The following is a 24,862-nucleotide window of genomic DNA, read 5'->3' on the forward strand; positions in this document are numbered from 1 at the left end:
TCCTTTTGGTCCAATACTCAGAACAACATTAGGCACCTGAGAAACACTCAAATAACTGATGAATAAAAAGATACAAGCAGGGGCACCTGGGTGGCTCAGTCGGTTAAGCGTCCGACTTTGGCTCAGGTCATGATCTCACGGCTCGTGGGTTCGAGCCCTGCGTCGGGCTCTGTACTGACAGCCAGCTCAGAGCTTGGAGCCTGTTTCAGATTCTGTGTCTCCCTCTCTTTCTGACCTTCCCCTGCTCATGCTGTCTCTCTCTCTCAGAAATAAATTTTTAAAAAAGTAAAAAAAAAAAGATACAAGCAGATTGAGTCATCTATGGAAATCAAGTAGAGTGGTAGTCTGCTCCATGATTCCCAAGCATAGCATGGAATTTTCCCTGAGACTTTCATAAAGTCACAAAGTAAATACAGGAAGGTGAATTTATTTCTTTAATCTGCAGATTAACAATTTTTTACAAAGAAACATAAATTAGAATAGTAGATGGAGTCACATAGATATTTCTAGCTTCATTAGGTCAAAAGAAATGAAGGACAAGAACAGGAGACAAGCCTTCTAAAAAACTTGCTGTTCAGTCTATAACATGAAGAGGTGGCTTTTGGAGCCAAAAAAGAAATTAAATAGTTGATTATGTTGTTCCTGAAGGAGTCAGTCTTGCTGAGTAGTAGTAAGCAACATTCAAAAGTCCATGTATATCACTGAGGTCCCTGCACAAAGAACCTTCTTCCAGTTCCTCTGGCTCTCTCCACCAAGAATATCCATCCACCGTAAGACCAGAGAAGGACTCCTAGAGAGAAATGGTGCGTGTTCTCCACCAAAGGTGCTGAGGCTCAGGAAAGATAGTTTCTTGTGTTTCTATCTTGGAGGTGGGCTAATGCTGAAGTCAAGTGGGCTACACCAATTCTGGTTTGAACATGAAGCATCCACTGGGTATAACAAAATACCCAGATGTGCATGGGTTGGTGAGGCAGAAGCCAGTCTGCACAAAGTCAGAGGCTCACTCTTCTAGTGTTGTGTCCACTTGATGCTCTTGAGGTCAATGCCATCCTGTACCATCTCCCAGAGAGGGCTGCCAAAGAAAAGAGATACTAGGTGAGTAAGGGCTTAGATAGGAAACAGCCAACGTTGGTCTCTGACCCCTGACTTGTCTCCATCTCTTCTTGTCTCTCCACTTCCTTGCCGTAACAGACCCAACATAGTGGTTAGCAAGTCTTTCCCAGCTCTTTCTAAATCCTTGCCAGTCTAGCATCTCCAAAGCTGCCAACAAACAATAACTCGGTACCTCAGGGTCAGCTCTAGTGGGGCCAAGCCAATGGCATCAGTTGTGGCCACATTCAAGAAGCTCTCATCCCATTCATTAGAGACTATGGACACAGTTTCCCTGGTGGAACCAAGACCCTTAGGACCTGTGTAAGCAAGTTTCAGCCTCTCTACTCATCCCCACCACACATGGACCGCTTTTCAACACTTCTTTCTGGGTTTTACTCTACTTCTAAGTTGGGGCTAGAGCTTAGCCTTAAATTATATGGATATATAGCACTCTTATCCAATTCCTACCAGCCTTGTCTCCCCAGAGTCTGACTGTGATTCCAATCCAAAAATAACTCTTGGATCTTAGACCTGAGCATCCCATGTCACACAAGAACTACTGCTGAGAAATATCTACTAATCTCTGATTCCCTTCAGCTTGAACGCCTTAGACAATACTCCAGACCAGATAATACATCAATGTATTTTGACCATGGGATTTGTGGTTTGAATTTCCCCAGTAAATTTTCTTTCACGTAATTTCATTCTTTCCTTGGCTTATCCCTTTCCTTTACACCATGCATTCCCAACATGCCTTTCTATGTATAACACTTTTCATGGCTCCTTAAAGTTAGCCACCTCCTCCCTGTCCTTTCTTTTTAGAGGTCTTTTATTCTCATAGACTCACAAAATAAAGCTTTAGGGGTGCCTGGGTGGCTCAGTTGGTTAAGTGTCCAACTCAATTTTGGCTCAGGTCATGAGATTGAGCCCTACATTGGCTCTGCACTGAGCATGGAGATGCTTGAGATTCTCTCCCTCTCTCCCTTTGCCCCTCTCCCCTGCTGTGCTCTCACTCTCTAAAATAAAATAAAACAAAATAAAGCTTTAGTTGAGAGTTAATGAAACTAGGCTGAATTCATTTTGTAAAGGTCAGAAGGAATGGGGGAAGATGCTGAAGCCACACAGATAAGAAGAATAAGGCTTTGCAGCATCGTCCAGTAGAAATGCCCTTTCAGTATGCCAGAGTACCAAAAAGTCAAGCCAAGGAGGAATCTTGAGCCTAAGAAAACTAAGCAAGTAGTAGATATTTAAGCAATACAACTAGACCCTGGGAAGGAAATCCAGAGCCCAGAGAGGCCTGGGAAAGTTCATCAAAGGAAGAAGGGTATATATCTAAACTTCCATGCTCTTAATAACTAGATCAAGAGAATCTTGAAAGTTGAATTTAACCAGGACAGAGACAGACTCTGAAAAAATCCAGAGACCTCAATGTCTCCAGGAAGAAGTGGAGCTCTATGACTACTAAGGGAAGCCCTGGTGGCAGCTGGCTGATAAAGCATCTCTTGACCTTGTTTACAAAGATCTTTACAAAGAACGCTCTGAGTAGTAGTTCTTAATCTTTTGAGAATTTGAAGAAAACTATGGACTTTCTTTCAAAGAAAATGCACAAGAACACAACATTTAGCATACAATTTCAGGGCTATCATAGATCTCCTGAAGTCTAGTCACAGAACTCAAAGTAAGAATCCCTATCTTAAAGGGAGAGTTTTCTCTCTTTAGTCTACAAATTGCTAATTTTGTATTGATAATGCTGCAATGACAACTATTAATACTATAATAATGAAAACATCTGAATTTATGTAGTTGTTTAGTTTTTTTTTTAATGTTTATTTTGATAGAGACAGAGAGTGCACACACAGGGGCAGGACCAGAGGGAGAGGGAGATAGAGAATCCCAAGCAGGCTCCACACTATCAGTGCAAAGCCTGATGTAGGGCTCAATCTCATGAACCACGAGATCAAGATTCGGATGCTTAACAGACTGAGCCACGCAGGCACCCCAGTTCTTTAGTTTTTAAAAAAATTTTGTCATATTCTGAAAACAAGAAGCCAAGGAGATTCACCTTTTTGCTTTATTGAACTTCTTGTTTTGTTTTTTTTTAAAGTAAGCTCTATGCCCATTGTGGGGCTTGAACTCACAACCCCAAGATCAAGAGTCACATGTTCTACCAACTGAGCCAGCCAGCAGCCCCAACTTTGTGGAACTTCTAAATCCTTAAATCCAAGTGTTTTTAAAGGCTGGTTTCTGGCAGTGTGAAGACATAGCCTGAGGACAAGAGAAGGGTCAGCACTCCAATTTCTTCCACAGGGTCCCTGGTGCATACTGCATACCTCATTTCTCGAAGACGCTTCACATGGTGAATGCACTTCTCCACTGTGTAGTCTACTTCCTCCTCTGTAGTGAAACGGCCAATGCCAAACCTGAAAAAATGCATAAGAGAAGAGCTCCACATCTGAACTCTGGCACCAGGGTAAATTCATTCAGCAAATATTCAATGAAGATCTACTCCACAGAAGACATGAGCAAAGAACATGGCCAGAGTTTCTCAGAAGGTGGGTCACCCATATTAGCGTCACCAGAGAAGTCTCCTATTCCTCCTCCAGTCCTAGTGAGTCAGAATCTCTGAGTGTCGGACTCAGAAATCTTCAACTTTCATAAACTTCCCAGAGGATACTCAATGAAATCTGAGAACTGCTGTAGGAACTTTCAAGAAGAATCAAGAATGGATAAGGAAAACAAGTCTGAGAAGACTATAACAGGAGATGAAGAATACAAAAGAAGATGGTTTTCATAAATGTTGTAGCTCAACAAACTGACCTGATAGAAGAGTGAGCTAAATCCTCATCAGTGCCGATTGCTCGAAGGACATAAGAGGGCTCCAGGGATGCAGACGTGCAGGCACTGAGGAGAAAGACAAGGAGTCTTGCTCAATTCATAATCAACATCGGCTTTTAGCCACAAATCTCTCGTCTGGCTTCCACCCACAGGTCCCTGAAGTCATTATATGGAGATACAAGAGACATTCTAATCTGGTAGAGCTAAGAGGCCCAAGGCTGCCTGCATTTTCTGGGAGGTGAACATAGCTCCTCTGACCCTTATGGAGGATATCCTCCTTCAGCAAGGACACTGCCAAAGCATGACAGAGCATGATACCACATGAGCTGGGTCTGACAACCAGAGCCAGCAGAGAACCAAGTGCTGACTCCCCTATGGGTGAATACACCATCAGTAGCAGCCTAGATGACAGCTAAACCCTTGGTGGCCTTTGGAGCATCCTTCAATTCTGAGGGTCTGCAACAGAACTGCTAGTATAACACTAGATCAGATACACATACCTTCTGGGATCACATAAGGCACAAAGTTCTACCCCAGGACGCCCTCCTAAGGTCACAAACTTCAGCAAGTGCCAAGCCAGCTAAAAAACAAGCACTTACAAAATGGCCAGGAGCTCTTGTGCCTGACATCGCCACACTAGGAAGCCTAATAATGTCTTATACCACTTAGAGGCCAGGCTAATGAGCCCTATCATAGTTCTTGTCTATCCAGTCCAACTCACCTCCCTGAGGATAAGGCGACATCCTTGAGTGCCATCAGCAGACTCTCCCCTTCCACATATGCAAAGGAAAGGTTGATACAGCCTGGAGAGAGAATCACTGTGAGAGGAGCTTCAAAGTCTCAGGCGCTTCCAAAATGGGGACAGAAAGAACATGTGCATACCTGGGTAATGGTGCTCAGGGTCCCCATTCATCACCACATCTGGAAGGCTATTCATTATCTTCTGTGTCAGCCGCTCTGCTAACTTTGAGATACGCTTATGGTCGTACTGAGGAGCAGGCAAGGGAGTACTAAGCATAGTGACCATTAGCAGCTCAGAAACACACAAGATGAGGGGCCCTATTCCAGTGCCCAGAAGTGACTATACATCAGACCCACTTATCATCCTGTGTTACTCATGGACACCACTGTATCCCCAGCACTGAGCACAGCACCTAGTGTGCAAAGGTGCTCAATAACTGGACACATGGTTCCAATAAGCTAGAAATAAATGAGCCAATAATTACTGAAAGGGCCTGGATTTTGGAGCCCGTAACACCTCCCTCCGAACAAGATGTTAGCAGCACTGGGACAAGGATGGGTTTCTTAAACCTCCTCTTCAGGCGGAGGTCTGACTCAATTGTGCTGATAAGCCTCTAAAAGGAGACCCAGCACAGGGGAAGAAGATGAAGAAAGGAACTGCTCTCTCCATACCTCCATCTCTTGCTGTGCCACCTCACATGCGGCCCCCAGGCCCACAACCAAGGGCGTGGGCACTGTCCCAGACCGCATACCCCGCTCCTGCCCCCCTCCACTCTGCAGGGCCTCCACACGTACGCGGGGCCGGCGGCGAATATAGATGGCACCAACCCCTGGGAAACAAAGTTTGTTACAAAAGAGAAAAAAAAGGAAAATGCAGATGAAACAAAATTTCACTTTCAAAAGTGTCAAAATATTCTTTCAACTTTTCTGTAAGCTTGATATTTTTCAAAATTAAAAAAAAGTTGGAGGAAAGGGAGAAACAAGTAAAAGCATAACATTTATCAAAATTATTTAACATTTAAAAAAATTGAAAACTAATAGACAAGGTAGCTGGACTTATTTAGCTAAATTTGATATGACAAAAACCCTTTGTTCCTCAACCAAATTAAACTCTACTTGCCTTCTAAGGATTTTCTAAAGAGACCGTGCAACAATAGACTGCTATATACAGTTAGCTGCAAGAGTCTACAAATTGGCAAGTGTTCTTGGTTATTGCTAAAGGACACTTGTATTAGCAGTGCTGCATTCTGCATTCTGCAAAGCACTATCAATGTACAACTTCCTCTGAGAGCAATGGTAGTTCCAAATGAGTTCAAGGAACATCTATCTAGGGTTTCACCAGGAAGTCTGAGAAAAGGAATGCAAGGAAGGGCTAGTACCTTTGGGACCATAGATTTTATGACCACTGATGCTCATGAGATCAATTTTCATGTCATTGACGTCAAGTGGGATTTTTCCAACAGCCTGGGCTGCATCGGTATGAAAATATACCTTTCTGGAACTGCAAATCTGTCCTGAGGAAACAAAAGAGGGGAAATCATAGCACAATGTTGGGAAGTCACCTGGCAGTGATCCCACAATGTACCATGAGTTCTAAAGCAAAACTGCATCTGGCATTAGCTTCTAGCCATATAGTAAATAACTTTTCTCTCTCTTTCTCTTCCTCTCTTTCCCTCTCTCCCTCCCTCTCATTCTGTCATTCTCAGCCAGCTTCCTTGACCAAATAAAGGGCAAGTACCAATCACCAAATCAAAATATCCCTGATATTCTGATGCATAAGACTCTTTTTATCTTATTAATACTGGCTTTTTGATATATCAAATTAACTTTTACATCCTTTTTAATTAAAAGGAAGCAAAGATTAGCAGATCTATTTGCTAATGTGCCTTAGAGTTACAATGAGTCTCTGGCTCTAAGTGAGCATAATAAAGAGATGTTCTAAAGTGACAAAAGTGAAAGAGGAAGAGGAAAAAAGGGCAGTGTTTTGTTTTTGGCATCAACTGCAGTTAAATGAAAAGAACATAAAGGATACTAGACCTGGATTCAAATCCTGGCTATGCCACATTACAACAGGTCTTTAAACAAGGAACTGAAACTCCCTTTCCCTTGATCTCCCTCCCAGACCACTCCTGCTCCTCAAATGATTCCCAGTGGTGGGCAAGCATCAAGCTCCACCCAAAATACTCACCTATTTCTGCAATGGGCTGCTTGACTCCAATCTCATTGTTCACAGTCATGACTGAGACCAGGCTGGTATCTGGCTGGATGGCAGCCTCTAGTTCCTAAGAGTATCAGGAGCAAGGAGATTATATAGTAACAACAAAATCCTCCCTAACTCAGAATGTAGGCAAGCTTAGTTTTAAAAAGGGGCCTTTCACTACACACTTATCAGAATGGTAAAAAAAAAAAGGTGACAACACAATGCTGGCAAGGATTCAAAGAAACTACATCAAACAGTTGGTTACTGCTACTTGTAGGAACATAAAATGATATAGCCATACTGGCAAATGAAAAAAGATCCACATGAAAAACCTATACGTAATTGTTCATAGCAGCTTTTGTCATAATAGCGAAAATCCAGAATCAACCCAGATGTCCTTCAATGGGTGACTGACTAAACAAACTGGTAGCCTCCATACCATGGAATATGACTAAGTGATAGAAAGGAACAACCTAAATGGCTCGACAGACTTACCAGAGTGAAAAAATCTAGTCTTGAAAGGTTACATACTTTATGACTCCATTTATGTAACATTATTGAAATGACAAATTAAAGAAACGGAGATCAAATTAGTGGTTATAACAGAACATGCAGCATCACTGCAGTGAGGAAAATATAATTTGACAGTGATGGTAGTTACACAAACCTACACATGATGAGTAAGCACAAGTAAAACTAGGAAAACAAGAACAAGATTGGCAGACTCTCTCCAGATCATTCATTACCTTGTGTGAGAAATAAGGGAGATGATTCATTTTCAGAAATACTAAATAAAAGCTCTGCTGTCTAATTAACAACAGGAATACAACATATTGGAGGGGCGCCTGGGTGGCTTAGTCGGTTAAGCGTCCGACTTTCGCTTAGGTCATGATCTCGCAGTTCGTGGGTTTGAGCCCCACGTCGGGCTCTGTGCTGAATGCCAGCTCAGAGCCTGGAGCCTGTTTCAGAGTCTGTATCTCCCTCTCTCTCTGACCCTCCCCTGTTCATACTGTCTCTCTCTCCTAGAAATGAATAAATAAATAAATAAATAAATAAAAAAGGAATACAACATATTGGAAATATGTATGAACCCCCCCCCCCTCCGCCAGTGGAGTCCCAAACCCTAAGACACTTCACTTCCTGGTTCTTCTTCCATTCTATGTTTCGTGGGCTTATTTTTGCGGGCTTTGCAATGAGCATGCACCAAAGAACAAAGGGAGGAGAGACTGAAAGTCTCTGTGTCACCTCAGGGAATGTACATTTGTTCCAATCAGATTACTTTTTGCCTTATGTGGGCACAGGCAACGTCCAGGTAAGGCTGTAACCTCTGTAGTACCCAGCCAATGAGGAACCAGGAGAGGGGCTTGCATGTTAGGAGATAAACTGTCTGCTGTAACTGCCCCAGGTATGACTGTCCATCAGACACGGCTCTTGCAAAAACACTGATTAAAGACTCACTTCACTGTGTTCCCAGTATCTGCATCCCTCCTTTGATTGGGTTGATGGGCCTATTTTTAACACCTAGTTGTGATACTGTATTACACTTTCCCAAGATATTACCATGGGGAAACTAGGTAAAGGGTACATGAGATCTCACTGTATTATTTTTTAAAACCACATGTAGATTTAATAATCTACAATTATTTAAAAATTAAAAGTTTAGGGGCAAGCCCCATGTCCTGCTCTGCCCTGAGAGTGGTGCCTGCTTAAGATTCTCTCTCTCCCTCTCCTTCTGTCATTACCCTTCACCTCTCTCTCTCTCTCTAAAAATAAATAAATACATAAAAATAGCCTGGGTGGCTCAGTCAGTTGAGCATCTGGTTCTGGATTTCAGCTGAGGTCATGATCCCAAGATCAAGCCCCACATCAGGCTCTGTGCTGAGTGTGGAACCTACTTGAGATTCTATCTCTCCCTCTGTCCCCTCCTCTGCTTATGCTCTCTAAAATTAAAAAAATAATAAAAACTATCTTTATTTATTTATAAATAATTAAAAATTAAAAGTTTAATAAAAAAAAGAGAGGGAGAGCCTTTCCTATGTAAGGTTGTCAGAGTAAGCTGTAAACAAAGTAAGCAGCAAAAATCAAGGTTACTGGTAACAGCACTGAGGCAGAGACCTCAAGTGATTAAAATTTTTTTATCTTAAAGGAATTTTTAATCATCCTCCCAACATCTTGCTTTCCCTGACACTGGTCTAACAGAGATTCTCAATGTCACGTTTCTCTCAGCTTCTTCTTTGCTTCCTTCATAGTAGTTATCCCAATTTATAATTATTTCATTTGTTTATATGTTAACTGTCCTCTTCACTAGAATGTAAGCTCCTGAAGGCAGGGACTAAGATTGTCTTGTTCACCCGTGTGTCCCTAGTGCAAGACAATAAGGCATAATAAATTCTATGAGGTGAAAGAAGGGCACATGTGAAGCATTATGAGATATAAAAAGCCAGAAAATAAGTGCTCCTAGCATTCAAGAGACTTAATCTAGTGTAGATAGAGATAGACATAAACATACAACAGAGCACAGAAGTAAAAAGCCATTAAGGAATTTAAGGAATTTGGAGGAAGAAACATATTAAAAGGGGTTGGAGTATCCAAAAAGACTTCAGCAAAGAAGTGAACTTGAGCTAAGTTTTTATTTTTTTTTAATGTTTATTTTTGAGAGAGAGAGAGAGAGAGAAAACGTGCGTGCACATGAGAGAAGGAGGGGTAGAGGCAGAGAGAGAGGAAGACATAGAATCCAAAGCAGGCTCCAGGCTCTGAGCTGTCAGCACAGAGCCAGATGCGGGGCTCGAACCCCGAGACTGAGAGATCATGACCTGAGTTGAAGTCGGATACCCAACCAACTGAGCCACTCAGGCACCCCTTGAGCTAACTTTTTAAAAGAGGGAGAAAATGGGGTTCCTGGGTGGCTTAGTCAGTTAAGCGCCCGACTTTCGCTTAGGTCATGATCTCGTGGTTTGTGGGTTCGAGCCCCGCGTCGGGCTCTGTGCTGACTGCCAGCTCAGAGCCTGGAGCCTGTTTCGGTCTGTGACTCCGTCTCTCTCTGACCCTCCCCTGCTCACGCTGTCTCTCTCTCCTAGAAATAAATAAAACATTAAAAAAAATTAAAAAATAAAAGAGGGAGAAAATTAAGGTATGTGCAAGCAAAAGGACAACAAATCAAAAGTAAGGGGATATGTGAGAACAGGCCCACAGCAGGCCTGGCCAGGGCATATCAGAGACATGTGAAGGCAGTGTGGCTAAAATGGAGGGTTTTATGAAGGGCACAGTGGTCATCAATATTGAAACCGTAGGTTAGAACCAACATGTCTATTCTGAGACCAGTATTACCCTGATATCAAAACCAAAGATATCGCAAAAGTACAGATCGATATCCCTAATGAATAGAGATACAAAAATCTTTAACAAAATACTAGCAAACCAAATCCAGCAACCTATCAATGTATACACCACATTAAAAGAGAAAAAAAACTATTATGACTACCGCAATAAACACAAAAAACCAACTGATAAAACCAAAATGCTTTCATGATAACAACAACAACAAAGTCAACAAAGTTGGAAGTTCTCTTCCTCAATCTAACAAAGGACAAACAGCTATGAAAAATCCGAAGTTAACATTATACTGATGGGCAAAGCTTTTGTCCAAGATCAGTGGCAAAACAAGGGTGTTTGTTCTCGCCACTTCTATTCAACTTTGTACGAGTAGTTCTTGCCAGGGCAACTGGGCAAGGAAAAAAACAACACCCAGGTTGGCAACAAAGAAGTAAAACTATCTCTACTTGCATACGATAGGACTCTGTCCATACACGGTATCTTAGGATTTGACTAGGGATGCTGGTATCCAAAATCTGGTGGACAAGATGTATGAACTCACTACTCAAAATGTATATATAAGGATATGGACCATAATAGGAAATATTCTACACAAAAACTACAGCTCTTCTTTAGAGGGATGAGAAACTAAGTACAGGGAAGGAGGAGGCCAGAGCTTTGCCATGGTGAGTGTTGAGTCCCTGGCATCCTGCAGACACCAAGCAGTCCTCATATAAACCAGGAAGCACTGACAAAGCTGAGAAACAAATCCTCCAGAGAAAAGGAAGACAATATACACTCAAGGGGAAACATATGCTCAGTTTCTCCCCCAGGCCTATGTCTCTAAGCTCCCCCTCATCATTAGGTCTAGTCCTTCAAGCTCCAACTGAGGCTGAAGAGACAAATGCACAGGCTGAAGCCAAGCTCCTCCTATTTTGCCCCTTCTGCCAGTAGCCACTCCTACCTTCAGGTCGATGATCCCACTCTTTTTCACCGGGAGGTATGTGACCTGAAAGCCCTCAGCTTCCAGTGAACGGCAGGAGTCCAAGACACATTTGTGCTCTGTCTGAGTGGTGATCAAGTGCTTTTTCCGTGACTTGTAGAACCTGGCCACCCCCTAGAAATTGGTGGTGGTGGAAGGAAGGAGAATATGCTCAGAGAGACAGCAAGGACTTCAATCCCACTTGAAAGAAAAAGTAGGCAAGGGTTGTATGCTCCAACATTAACTCTGTGACACCAAGTACATATCCTACAATTCAACTTAATTCTGACATTAACTACCGTAAATTAGTACAAACACCACAGATGAAGGGACTTGGGTCCACAAGACTAACCCCACTTCAGATGTCAGCCACAAGGCCCAGGTGTCACAAGTCACTCCCCAGGACTTTTGCCTAGCTGGCTACAAATTCAGTACTTCCCACAGCCCCTAAGGTTCAGTAATTCACCAGAATGTTACTCCCAGAACTCACTGGAGTTCTCACTACACTATTAGGGTTTTATTATAAAGGATATAATTCAGGAACAGCCAAATGGAAGAGATGCACAGGGTGAAGCCTGAGGAGTGGAGGGGCACAAAGTTTCCATGCCCTGTCTTTGTAAATCCAGGCATGCCCCCTGCCCAGCACATCCATGAGTTCACCAATCTGGAAGGTCCTCTGAGTCTCACTGTCCAGAGTTTTTATGGGGGTTTTCTTACAGAACCATGGCTGATTAAATCACTGGCCACAGGACTGAACTCAATCTCCAGTCCCCCTCTCCTGCCCTGAGGAAAGTAGAGCTGAAAGTTCCAACCCTCTAATCACATGCTTTGTCCTTCTGGAGTGGCCAGTCTGTCCCTTCAAACTAAGGGACCACATTGAGTCACTTCATTACTATAAAGTTAGGTTATGGTCCAGAGGGGTTTGTTATAAATAACAAAAGACATTTCTATTATTCAGGAAACTCCAAGGATTTTTGAGGCTCTGTCCCAGGAAGACCAAATATATTTATTATACCACAGGTAGAAAATATACCACAGGTAGATTTCCTAGCATCCCAGGAAAAAACCCGTCTCTTTATTTCTACTTAAATAGCAAAACATGCAAATATGTTGATACTGATACCCAAAGCTGCCAGTGTAGAAGTGAAACTCCTGAACTCATTCCTTGCTGGTGGCAGTATTTATGTTATAATCTTTTCAGGAAATCATTTACAAAGATGTCTTAAAAGCTGTAGTGACACTCTTTAACTGTGATTCCTCTTTTGGGAATTTACCTTAGGAGAATATTTCAAAAAACAGATCAAGCCATAGAGATGAAATATGTTTTCATTATATTTACAATCTTCAAAAAAAATGAAAAAATCAAACACATCCAACCGATAAAGTAATGAATAGTAAACTATGATAGCACAACTCCATGAAAAATAATATCGTTATATTAAAAATTATGGAGTTTGAAATGGAAGGACATAGGGTATGTTATTAATAGTTACAGAGGAATAGAGACGATTTTAGGCTCAGTCAGTTGAGTGTCAGACTCTTTTAATTTTGGTTCAGCTCATGATCTCATGGTTTGTGAGATGGAGCCCGGCATCAGGCTCTGCACTGAGATTCTCTCTCTCTCTCTCTCTCTGCTCCTCACCTGCTTGCAGATGCTCGCTCTCTCTCATAAAATAAATATTAAAAAAAGAAAATGGTTACAGAAGGGGACGCCTAGTTGGCTCAGTTAGTTAAGCATCTGACTTTGGCTCAGGTCAATGATCTCACATTTCATGAGTTCAAGCCCCACATCAGGCTCTGTGCTGATAGCTTGGGGCCTGGAGCCTGCTTTGCATTCTGTGTCTCCCTGTCTCTCTGCTCCTCTCCCGCTTATACTCTGGCTCTCAAAAATAAATAAACATTAAAAAAAAACTGAAGAGCATAAAAGCTCAATTTGTTTTAAAAAATGGTTACATGGGCGCCTGGGTGGCTTAGTTGGTTAAGCGTCCGACTTTCGCTTAGGTCGTGATCTCGCGGTTCGTGGGTTCGAGCCCCGCGTCGGGCTCTCTGCTGACTGCCAGCTCAGAGCCTGAAGCCTGTTTCAGTCTGTGACTCCCTCTCTCTCTGACCCTCCCCTGCTCACGCTGTGTCTCTCTCTCCTAGAAATAAATAAAACGCTAAAAAAAAATTTAAAAACATAAAATAAAATTAAAAAATTAAAAAAATTAAAAAATGGTTACAGAAGAATAAATATGGCAAGCTACGCTTTATGAAAATATTAAAAGCAAATTCATATATATGTATAATCCTTTTTTCTGGAACAATACTAAACAGAATTAGTTTAGAACTAACTCTACAAAGCAGGACTCTGGGCCAGAATAAAAGGGAAAGAAGAGGAAGACTTACACTTCTTTTTAAATTATTTTTTAATGTTTATTTATTTTTCAGAGATATAGAGAGAGATTCCTAAGCAGGCTCCATGATCAGCACAGAGCCCAACACAGGGCTCAATCCCAACCTGAGTGGAAATCAAGAGTTGCAGATGCTCAACTGACTAAGCTGCTCAGGCACTTGACATTTTACATTAAACCTTTCTATAGGGTTAAAAAATGTCATCACATACACACTGATTACCTTTTTTTTTTTTTAATTTAAGATTTATTTACTTACTTAATCTCTACACCCAATGTGGGGCTTGAACTCATGACTTCACGATCAAGAGTTGCATACTCTACGAACTAAGCCAGCCAGCTACATCCCTGCACAGACTACTTTTAAAAGTTAAAGGAGGGGCACCTGGGTGACTTAGTTGGTTGAGTGTCCAATTTCAGCTCAGGTCATGATAGCACAGTTCATGGATTCGAGCTCTGTGTCGGGCTCTACGCTGACAGGTTGGAACCTGAAGCCTGCTTCAGATTCTGGGTCTCCCTCTCTCTCTCTGCCCTCTTCTGCTTGTGCTCTCTCTCTCTCAAAAATAAATAAATAAACATTAAAAAAAAAGTTAAAGGAGGGGTGCCTGGGTGGCTCAGTCGGTTAAGCGTCTGACTTTGGCTCAGATCACGATCTCACAGTTCATGAGTTCAAATCCTGCATTGGGTTCAGAGCCTGAGGCCTGCTTCAGATTCTGTGTCTCCTCTCTCTCCGCCCCTCCCCTTCTTGCACTCTGTTTCTCTCTCTCTCAGAAATAAATTTAAAAAAACTTTTTTAATCTTTAGAAAGAAGTTAAAGAAATAAAATGTGCAACCCCATTCGCCCCTTGAGCTTACAGAGTACTACCTTAAAAGAAGAATATAAAACTAATTAGGCCAAACTTGTAACTACATAAAAAACTATATGTTCTTGAGGATAAGAAACATAAAAAGGAAAGCATTTAAAAGTTCCCCACTTCCTTCCACTCTCTCCTATCTAGGTTACCCACAGTGTCAAATTCTCTATCAACAGACATATATTTAGCTATCCATGAGACTAAGGGGAAAACTCACAATTATTCTTAGCAATCCCTCACCTGCAGGTTTGGGAACAGCACAGATTTTCAAAGGAAACATTTCCAAAGTTTTAAAAAATACTCCCTAGGGGCACCTGGGTGGCTCAGTTGGTTAAGCATCTGACTTCGGCTCAGGTCATGATCTCAGTCCATGAGTTTGAGTCCCACATCAGGTTCTATGCTAACAGCTCAGAGCCTAGAGCCTGCTTCGGATTCTGTGTCTCCTTCTCTCTCTGCCGTCTCCCACTCTCACTGTCTCTCTCTTAAAAGTAAACAAACATTAAAAATTTTTTAAAAAGATACTCCCCATTCCAGAAATCATCCCTATTTTTGGAAGATCTGCACTCTGGGTCTGGTTTCTGCATTCCAAAGGAAGGACACCTTCCTGCTAACAACCAGGCAGAGTACTGATGACTCTGAAGTCTGTCAAGAATAACCAACTGGCAGCACAGTTGAGATATAAAGGTTAAGGAGTGAGGGAGGCAGTTGAACCTACAGTAGTCCACACTTTCTCAGAGCCTTTGTATTTACAGGCAGTAAATTATAGTGGTCCAGGCAACCAGGCCCAGTCCAATAAGGTTAAGTTATATGAAACACCAGCAAGACTATTGAGAGTTGAATTTTACTTTTGTTAGCACCACAAACGCAAGGACAGAGTGACTGATTTCAGAATGGGTGATGAATGAAGATACTTCTTTTAGACAACAGGCTTGAGCAACAGAAACTTGATCAAAGCAAAAGGGCCCACGTGACCACCTGGCTGAATACATACAGGTCCATTAGGTGACCCACCTCGAAATACTCATAGGCCCTAACTAACCAATGGGCTACTTCCAAGAAAGCATAGTTACCAAGAAAGGGAAAATTCTGTAAGTCCACATACCTCTTCACCTTCCCCCTTTAAAAACAGCCCTCACCCACTGCTTCCTTGTAGTATCTCCTCTGCTGTCCTGGCAGGACTCCCTTGTAGGTGTATTCAATAAACTTCTATCTCCTTTGTTCCACTTGGGTGAATCCTTTCACTGTCTGTGTCACCAGCTTCCATGGATTGGTTCTCCCCCCCACCCCTCACCACCACATATCGGGGAACTCATCTGATTGGGAGAGACACCACAATGAAGTGAGTATCTGCAGAGGCACAGCAACCAGTACTTCAAGATGGGAAAATCTACAGAAAGAGAAGGGACAGCTGGCTGGTCAAAATTGTTGCAAATAGACGTCGTCATCAGAAAGAAAAGGGAAGGCTGAGAGGAAGGCAGCCCTCAAATCATATATATAAGGGTGAAGTTGGTAACCAAAAGCAGAGAAGCACTCTCAATTGCAAGTGGATTCTGGACTTCTCTGTGACTAGATCAGAAGGATGAGGAAAAGATCTGAGTCACCATTATCTACTCTCTGAAGTAGCTGCCATCCAAAACACTGGTGGTTAATGGCTGAAGACCCACCTCCTTTCATGCCCAACTACCTCACTGAACTCAGTTCAATAGGAGTAAAGACTTAAATGGAGCAGATCACAAAGGGTCGAAGGAAGCAACAAATCAGAAAGAATGCATGTTTGCCTGTGTCTTTTATTCAAAATAAGGTAGGCGTGGATGGCTGGGAAATATATATACGAGCCCAAATGATCGAGGGACACCATTTCCCAAGTCAGGAAAGCCCAGATATATCCTTTGGTTCTTTTACCTTAATTGCTATGTTGTTAGATTCAGTAGCGCCACTGGTGAAAATGATCTCACGAGGATCAGCCCCAATCAGAGATGCTACTTGCTGCAAACCAAGAAACAGAGATAAATAACATCAGCTTCTCAGGCAGGAATGCAACTGCAGACACAGCTGGGACAGAGCTCTGGGTCAAGAAGTGCACCACCTCATTCTATCAACTGTCCAAGAAGCTTTGCACCCATTAGGGTCAGACAAGAGGTAGATTCAGTTACATCCCAGATCCGAGGCTCTCTTCCCATCTGATAAAAAATGATAATAGAGACGCCTGGGTGGTTTAGTGGGTTAGGCTTCCAACTCTTGACTTCAGCTCAGGTCCTAATCTTGTGGTCATGGGATCAAGGCCCGAGTGTGGCTCCACACTGAGCAGAGAGCCTGCCTTGGATTCTCTCTCTCTCTCTGCCCCTCCTCCACTCATGCTCATGCTCCTTCTCTCTCTCAAAGATAAATAAATACATTTGAAAAAACACAAAACAATAACATTAATATTGATTTCTTAAAAATCACTTTTTGCACTCTTACTATGTATAAGCATTGTGTTAATAAAGACATCACAAGATCTCATTTAATCCACACAATAATCCTAATGATCAGGAACTATTACAATCTCCATTTCAATGTGAGGCAATTAAGGTTTAGAGAAATTAGATAAGATTCCAAAGATCATTTAGTTAGGAAATATAAAAACCAATAAAATGCTTTCAGAGGGACTTCAAGGCCTGCTCTCTAAATCTCCTCTGGGAAGAACCCCAAACCACTTCCACCTCCACCCAGAGCAACCAAGGAAATGCTTCCCACAGTCCACTGAACCTCTGACATCAGAACCTCCTAGAGTCCTCTATACCAACCTGGCGAGCACGTTCCATGGCTGCCTCACTCTCCCAGCCATAAGCATGTGTCCGGGAGTGTGGGTTACCATAGTAGTTGACCAGGTAAGGGAGCATTGCATCCAGCACCCGAGGATCCTGAGCACAACAGAATATATCAGTCTCCTTGAGTCCATAGGTAACTCAGGCCCCAATCCATCCCCTCGGACTTACCCAACCTACCACAACACATTCCCAACCCTTCAGACACTGCCTAGAGGAAGCCTCATTCTTCTATCCCATTAGGTACTAAACAAATATCAGCCTAATACACTCCCACTTTCAAACCATCTTAAATCATTCTACCAGATGATTATTCTACCATCTCCCCTGGTAATCTACAAACATTGCCTTGTCCTGATAGCTGTTTCTGCATGTTTCCATTCCTGCCAGGCAATGTGATCTACAAGGGCCAGGACATGACAAGAGTTCACATGTTGAAACCTTCCATTAATATTGAAGTGCTCAACATGTGCCAGGCTCTGTTTAAAGAGCTGCTTTATGTCTTTTAACCCATGTAATACGTGCCCAAATTCACATAGTTAGTAAGTAGCTAATTCCAGAGCCTATGCATTTAACTACTACCAAAGTGCCTACACTGAAGTGATCTCACCAAGGGCAATAGCCAGTAAGTAGTAGGGCCATTTTTAGTGGATCACAAATTAAGGATCCTGACTCCTGGCTCAGTGCTTTTCCAAAGACACACTTCCCAATGACTCTCACTTCTGCAGGATCCAGTCATTTCTCTGCACTGTCACTTCTGCAACCTGTTATAAATAGCCTTGGGGAAAGCTGCCCCTCCATCCTTACCAGAGGAGTTGTAGCTTGGACGTCCATATACAGAGGTCGCAGCACTGACTCCACCTCCGGAGCAGTGGCTGTATCTGAGGGAACAGCCGAATGGGGAGCAAGATCTACAACTGAACACCCCCCCACACACAAAAAAAAGGTGTGGCCAAGCGTGAAAGAACACAACTATGGACACAGGTTATCCAAGACAGCAGAAAGTGAAAGTTGGGTTTAGGTGCGACAAGTCGAAAAGCTGAAAGGCTGCTGGGGTTGAATCTCAATGGAAAAGGAAACAAAGCATCACCGAACTTAAGCAAATTGTAAAAGGAGGTAAGGGAGAGAGACCATGTTCTTGAAGGGAGATGTAAGGCCAATATTCGAATTGCCCCGTTGGGAGCGGGAAGGGGTCGAAAAGGGCAAAGCCATTTAGAAGGGGGGTGGAGGCGGAGTAGCTAAGATCTCCTTTAAAGATGACTGGTTGGACGACCAACATCTCTAAAAAAGTCGGGCTGGAGAGGTGTGAAGGCCTGTGGGGCAGGATCTAAAGGGTGACGCGGAGAAGTTAACCGTACTGAGGGTCGGTCTGAGAAAGTCTGAGGGGTGTAGCCAGCAGGAAGGGTCAGAGGGTCCGGGCAGCGGACGGAAGAGGGAGACTCCGTAATATTTCGGTGCTTCGCCGCCCCAAGGGGGAAGGTCCGCGCTAGTAGGGAGGGTGGCTGTGAGCAAGGCCCGGAGCGTACCGCGCAAGCGCAGCCCCCGAGCGGGCGCCTCGGACCTGGGCCCCGGAGCGGCCCGCACAGCCGCGGCCGCCCGCCTCCAAGCGGTTCGCAGCAGCATGGTCCCGCTAGCAGAGCCCCCCGCCCGAAGCGGCCGCACTCCTCCGCTACACGCTCCCGGAAGTTCTGCTCCGCGCCCCGGAAGCAATTCCTCAGGCCACGGGCGTGCTCCGCCTCGCGTTCTGTGTAAGACGTAGAACTGAGCGACCGAAGCCGCGAACGAGGTGAGGTGGGGGCACAGAGGCGCGGGGACCCGAACACTAGGAGGGTGATTGAGTCGTGCTACGCGCTTATTTTCCTCCCTGGATTTCCCCGAACCCTTGGGCCCGCTCCCCATCCCGCCTCCTCCAGCCCCTCCTCGAATCGGGCTGGCGGCTAGGCCCACACTCCTCTAACCCTCGAACCCCGCAGATGCCGGTGGCCGTGGGGCCTTACGGACAGTCCCAGCCGAGCTGCTTCGACCGCGTGAAGATGGGCTTTGTGATGGGCTGCGCAGTGGGCATGGCGGCCGGGGCGCTCTTTGGCACCTTTTCCTGTCTCAGGTGAGGGGCGAGGGCGGTGATCTCTGGGCGGAACTACCGGACATTTCCGCCCCGCGCCACTTGGCCTGCAGCCTGGATAGAACCTACTTTGTTTCAGTTCCCTCGCTGTCCTTTAATGAGTGAGACTGATTTCCCTTCCACCTTCAGTCTGGATGAAAAGGTCGGAAACCTCGGCGCCAGAGAATACGAGCTCTGACTCAAAACGGAAAGAAAGCCTCTTTACTCCTGTAAACTTAAGCAAAGTGGAGTCTGGGTTTCCTTAAGTGTAGAATGAGGTCAGTAACATCTAGCTCATAGAGTTGTAAGGATCAAATCAGAGCACACTTCGCACAGAATGTGGCGCATAGCAAGTGCTCAATAAATGGTTGTTAACTACTGTCGCTGCTGTTATTATTTCTAGTTCTGCATAAACTTATTGAGAGCAATTTTAGTGTACTGGAAACAGGATATAGATACGAAGCACCCTAAATGTAATGTTCGCATGTAATACAGACGGTTATTCCCATTTTTTTCCCACATCGTAAATTACCATTTACTGAGCACTTACCCAGAGTGAATAGCTGTTCTAAATGTTGCATGTGTTATCTCAACAATCCCATGATCCCCGTCTTACACGTCACACAGCATAGCCTGTAAATTGTAGAGCTGGGACATAAACACAGGTCTGACTCCACAGTCATTGCTTTAATACCAGGAAACCATCAGAAAGTCGTTTCTATATATACCAGAACAAAAAAACCCAGTTTCTCCAGGTATTTTGCATCAGCTGCCTCCCCAAAACTGGAGTCATACTGAATGATACTCCTCATAAAAGCCCCAGAGACGGTGATAAATGCTTTTTTGCTAGTCATTACTCATCTCAGGTGGAAAGAGATAATATCCTGCCAGACTTCAAGAAGGCTTGATTTACTAAAAGGGCCGTTTAATGCCATTTCTTGTATTTTTGTTCCTGGTTGGCTGCAACTTCGTTTCCTGTTCTCTTAGGATCGGAATGCGGGGTCGAGAGTTGATGGGCGGCATCGGGAAAACCATGATGCAGAGTGGCGGCACCTTTGGCACATTCATGGCCATCGGGATGGGCATCCGATGCTAATTAGGGCAATGGTTGTCCACTACAGCTACACCTTCCCATCAGTCCCAGCTCATGTACTATAATAAAACAAATCTTTGAGTAGTCTGAGTGTTTTTTCTTCTCACTTTCTGCCTATACCCAGCTTAGAGCTCATGAGGTGGGCCAATGAGTAGTTTGGGTATTTTTCAGATTGTTACTCCAGTTAGGAAATTTTCCATGCCTGAACTTTCCAAAGATTTTAATAAACTCTTTGTTATTCAACCCCATAAGGTTGATACTATTCTCACCATTTTAAAGGCGGAGACTAAATCTGGGTTTCTTAAAGGTCACATTGCAAAGGTGGCATTAACCTGTCTCCTTACCAAAGCCATGTTCACCCAAAAATTATCCTTCAGATTTTGTCTGCTGACTTAATCACAAAAAAGAGCAAATCCTCCATGGGGAAACAAACTCAAGCCATCAGACACTTCTGTAGCGTAACTGCATAAACCTCATAATTTCCTAACCAGCCATCCATGAAGAGATCAATTGTATAAAAATGAACCTACCCCCTTCCAACACACAAAAAAAACTGTTAATACGTTACATAAGATAGGTTCCTTGTAAGAAGGCCAAGTGATCCTCAGCTACTCCTGCCACACAACCCTTGACAAACTTTTAAAACTGCACTAACCTGTGGGGCACCCGAGTGGCTCAGCCAAATGTTTTGATGGGAGTAAAGACCTGCCTTGGGCTCAACTGTAGGCATGGAGCCTACTTAAAAAAGAATCATTGTCCAAGTAAAATGATGTTATGACAGACAAAAACTACACTTGAATATTTGGGAGTCATAAAGACACTCCTGCAGCTGCAACCACAACAATACCAGAGTATCTACACCAGCTAGATTTCCCAGGGTAGGATGCTGTCTCAGGAATTACCTGAAAGATTTCACTCCATTCATTGGACTGTTTTCTAGCCCTCACACTATTCAAATTACCTGTACATTTCCCTTCATATCATTTACAGCATAAATTTCGTTCTGCACCAGTGGGCAAATTTTTGCCACTTCTATCACCTATGTGGTTAAATAAATGCCTAAGTTAGCCCACCTCCCTGGAAAGGAAAGACCGAACAAAGCTGATAGGACATGAATTAAGAATAGAAGATTTAGTTATAAAGATACTAGAAGGTTTTAATAAAAGACCACCACTGCCTAGAGTTGAAAAATAATCGAATCTTGAAATTTTTCTTTGGGTTAAATAACTGAAGCAATTCATGGAAGAAATTCTAAGTGTCCATCAAAAGGACCGTTAGAAAACTGTGATGCCTCCAAATTCAAACTGATTATCTTGATATCCGATGAAGCCCATTGAAACTGTGCCCTAACACTAACAAATCAATACAGTACAAAGAAATTAGCAGGTGAGGACCTTGACACTAGAAAGTAATCTTTCCATTTGGAGAAACACTGCCAACTCAAAGGTTCAAGGTAGATAAACTTGAAACAAAGATCAGAATAAAATGATGATGGCTCATTCCAAGTTCAAATTCCTTTATAAAGGAACATGCAATTAAACCAGGAAATCACTTAAAATGTTTGAACTTAAGCCATTTTGTTCAGTTTATATAGTGAAACATTTCTCAAAAAGAAAGTCAGATAAAACAAGAATTAAGAGTACCCAGGTTTCAGGTCTAGGCAGACTTGTTTGGTTTTCTCTATGGAAAATCCCTGAGGTTTTGATGCATTACCCTAAGGAAATACAGTCTAAGACGCGGGGATATAGAGGAATGTAGAGAAAACTTTACGACAACAGGTTCCCCAGACTACATACTAAGAATTTTCCCAAAGAGGCAAGTCTTCATTAACTAACAACAGTCAAAGAAACTCACCCTTTTTTCAAGTTTCTATGACTTTAAAACATTTCAAAAATGAAGATTTCTTATGGCCTTTTTAAGAGAATTTTATTTGAGTGGTTCTTACAAAGGTTGTTGCAATATGAAAGTCATTTGTTTGATAGAAATATCAAGCTGTCTTGTCAAACACACTGAAGTAACCCAAAAATATATTTCAGAGCTCACAGAGCTTAAAAAGAGCAAAGATTATATGCAACCAGACAAAACCTATTTCTGCATTTCCTATTTCTTGCTCAGACTGCTTCTCTTACCAGACTGTCACTAAACATCTTGAGGAAATGCAGGGATCATTTTGTTTGGAATCTCAGACACACCAGAACACATAATATTTACAAAGAAACCTTTACAGATACATTAATTGAAAAGATACCATCCGGAAATGTAATCTTGAAATCTCCTTTTCTTGCCAATTAATCATGACGCAAGATGAGAGGTTAATCAAACAGCCCTTTAGCTGTCTTGAATTTCCATACACTAAATGTGTACTCCAGAAACCTCTGCTAAACCATTAGGCAAGTATCAACATTAGTGAAACGTGTAATGTAACTGCTGTGTAAAAAGTTAGGCTTCTGAAACATTAAAAACATAATTACATCCCTGTCTGCCTTTTTACATTAAGCACATTTGTTCCCCCCTAGAGCTATTCCTATAGATCCTTAATGTAATTTGCTACATGTACATTTAAAAGGCAGAACAAGAGAACAGCTTTGTATACAGTGGGATTTGCTAGTTAGGGATAATGAGCACACTGCATTCCTGTTAACATTTTTATTTTTTCAAGGTAACAGGAATTGTATACAAATGACAGTAGACCCTTGCCTCTTTATTTTTATCTAAATAAAAGATAACTCAAGATGAATTCTCAAGAAAGAAAAAAAGCTATGTACATAAGGGACTATATCTTCCTTCATCGTCTACTTGGAACCAGTAGTTGCGTTGCTGTCATAGAATCAGGGAAGAGGTTGTGATAAGTTGGAAGAGGTACATATGCTGCTGTTATCATTTTACCTGTGGAAAGAAACAGAAAGGTTTAGCATGTTCACTTAAATTACATCCTTCACAATAATCAAGCAGAAAAAAAAAAAAAACAGATCAAACTCACCAGCAAACCACCTGCCATGCAATGCATTGACAGCAGCAATGGCTGCAGCAATTGATGGGCACTTCACATAAACGTTGCCCTGAAAGACAACAAAAAAGGTAAGGAAGGGCATGTGGTACACAACATGAACTTGAAAAGATTTATTCAAGTTGCCTGTAAAAATAGTAAGTGCTCATTAACCAAATAATTGTTTCATTAGCTATTATGTACATCTAGAGTTTCATTGATATCATTTTACCCTCCAAAAGACTTGTTCTATACTTTCATTTTTCTATCACTTCAAAGCAATTAAAGAATGAATCAAGAGGCCAGAATCATAGCAAGCTTTCAATACTAACCAGCAACACAGCTACACAATGGCCTCATCTTCAATTACAAATACCCCCTTATTTTGGAGGGTATTTAGTCAGTATGTTAAAGTTTCTTTCAGAATTAAACAAAAATTTAAGCCTGGTAATATGCTGAGTATATGTGAAGGCTAATTAACAAAAGATTAACAATATCCTATCTTTACAGAGATCAAAATACCTGAGGTGCTTAAAGGGCAGATTAAACTTCTCTTCCTCTAGAGAACAAAGAAAAAAATACCTGAGCTGAATTTTTGTCAACATAAATATGAATAACTCCTCCATGTTTATTACATTCTTCAATCACATCATCTTTAATCTCTGTATCCCATCCAACTTCTTCTTCTCTGTAAGAAATTAAGCTCTATTAAACACCAAACTTGTAAAATGTTACATATGTATTCTCATCTAGATAAAAATATTTGAAATATGAATTCTTTTATTTAAAAACCATTAATCTTAGCAGTGGAGTGCACTGGAGGAAATCAAAAACAAGATAAAAAGCACTGTTTGCACCAAAGCTAATGAATGTAACTCTATCATTTACTTTATTGACATATATCAATTTATACTTATACCAACTATTAACCATCATTTCACAGATAAAGCTAAAATAAAGAATTTGATGTTACCAAAAGAACATAGAAGGGCTCCTTCTATGGTAAAACATGACTATAAACAAGGCAAACAGCATGATAAAAATTATTATTAAATAAAACAAGGTTTTATAAAATATGGTTATTAAATCAATTGAACAGGATACCTACATTTACCTTGGAGTGTATTATAAATATGACTTATAAAAGAAACAGGAGTTTGGATAAGTAGCATTCTAATCATTACTTAGGAATTTGGAAAGAAAAATTCCCTTTTTTCATTTTCCTCCCAAGATTCTATATCCAAGACCAAGAGTCACATGCTCTACTAACTGAGCCAGCAAGGCACTTCAAGAAATTCCAAATTTCCAGCCTGCAGTAAATTTTAAGAAAATTTTAAATGTTTATTTTTCTTTCATAGTTTATTATCAACTTGGTTTCCATATTAACACTCACTCAGTGCTCATCCCAACAAATGCCCTCCTCCATGCCCATCACACCGCTTCCCCTCTCTCCCACCATCAGCCCTCAG

The 24,862-nt window shown here is 42.2% G+C and overlaps 3 protein-coding genes across 6 annotated transcripts in view; 1 reads left to right on the plus strand and 2 right to left on the minus strand.

Moving 5' to 3' along the window:
- Positions 1–420: 420 nt before the first annotated feature.
- Positions 421–18,887, minus strand: NFS1 (NFS1 cysteine desulfurase). The gene is made up of 13 exons (XM_039227142.1): positions 18,740–18,887; positions 18,021–18,130; positions 17,193–17,309; positions 16,309–16,392; positions 11,145–11,297; positions 6,857–6,950; positions 6,048–6,182; positions 5,341–5,498; positions 4,810–4,915; positions 4,649–4,730; positions 3,910–3,993; positions 3,423–3,512; positions 421–1,072 (listed from the first exon to the last, which is right to left on the minus strand). Exons 1-13 carry the CDS (start codon positions 18,834–18,836, stop codon positions 1,009–1,011), a joined length of 1,374 nt encoding a protein of 457 aa, XP_039083073.1. The 5' UTR covers positions 18,837–18,887; the 3' UTR covers positions 421–1,008.
- Positions 18,888–20,494, plus strand: ROMO1 (reactive oxygen species modulator 1). The gene is made up of 3 exons (XM_039227143.1): positions 18,888–18,999; positions 19,187–19,317; positions 20,302–20,494. The coding sequence occupies exons 2-3, from the start codon at positions 19,187–19,189 to the stop codon at positions 20,408–20,410; spliced, it is 240 nt and encodes a 79-aa protein (XP_039083074.1). The 5' UTR covers positions 18,888–18,999; the 3' UTR covers positions 20,411–20,494.
- Positions 20,495–22,316: 1,822 nt separating this feature from the next.
- RBM39 (RNA binding motif protein 39) overlaps positions 22,317–24,862 on the minus strand; it is a 33,852-nt gene continuing 31,306 nt past the window's right edge. For all 4 annotated transcript variants that reach the window (XM_039227166.1, XM_039227165.1, XM_039227164.1 and 1 more), the window contains 3 exons: positions 23,976–24,081; positions 23,388–23,466; positions 22,317–23,293 (listed from right to left, as the gene is read on the minus strand). In XM_039227166.1, coding sequence (XP_039083097.1) covers positions 23,193–23,293; positions 23,388–23,466; positions 23,976–24,081 — 286 coding nt within the window. In that variant the 3' untranslated portion in view covers positions 22,317–23,192. The remainder of the gene's footprint in view (positions 23,294–23,387; positions 23,467–23,975; positions 24,082–24,862) is intronic.

Source organism: Hyaena hyaena, unplaced genomic scaffold, assembly GCF_003009895.1.
Source record: "Hyaena hyaena isolate Hyena2069 unplaced genomic scaffold, ASM300989v1 scaffold_25, whole genome shotgun sequence".
Taxonomy (NCBI): domain Eukaryota; kingdom Metazoa; phylum Chordata; class Mammalia; order Carnivora; family Hyaenidae; genus Hyaena; species Hyaena hyaena.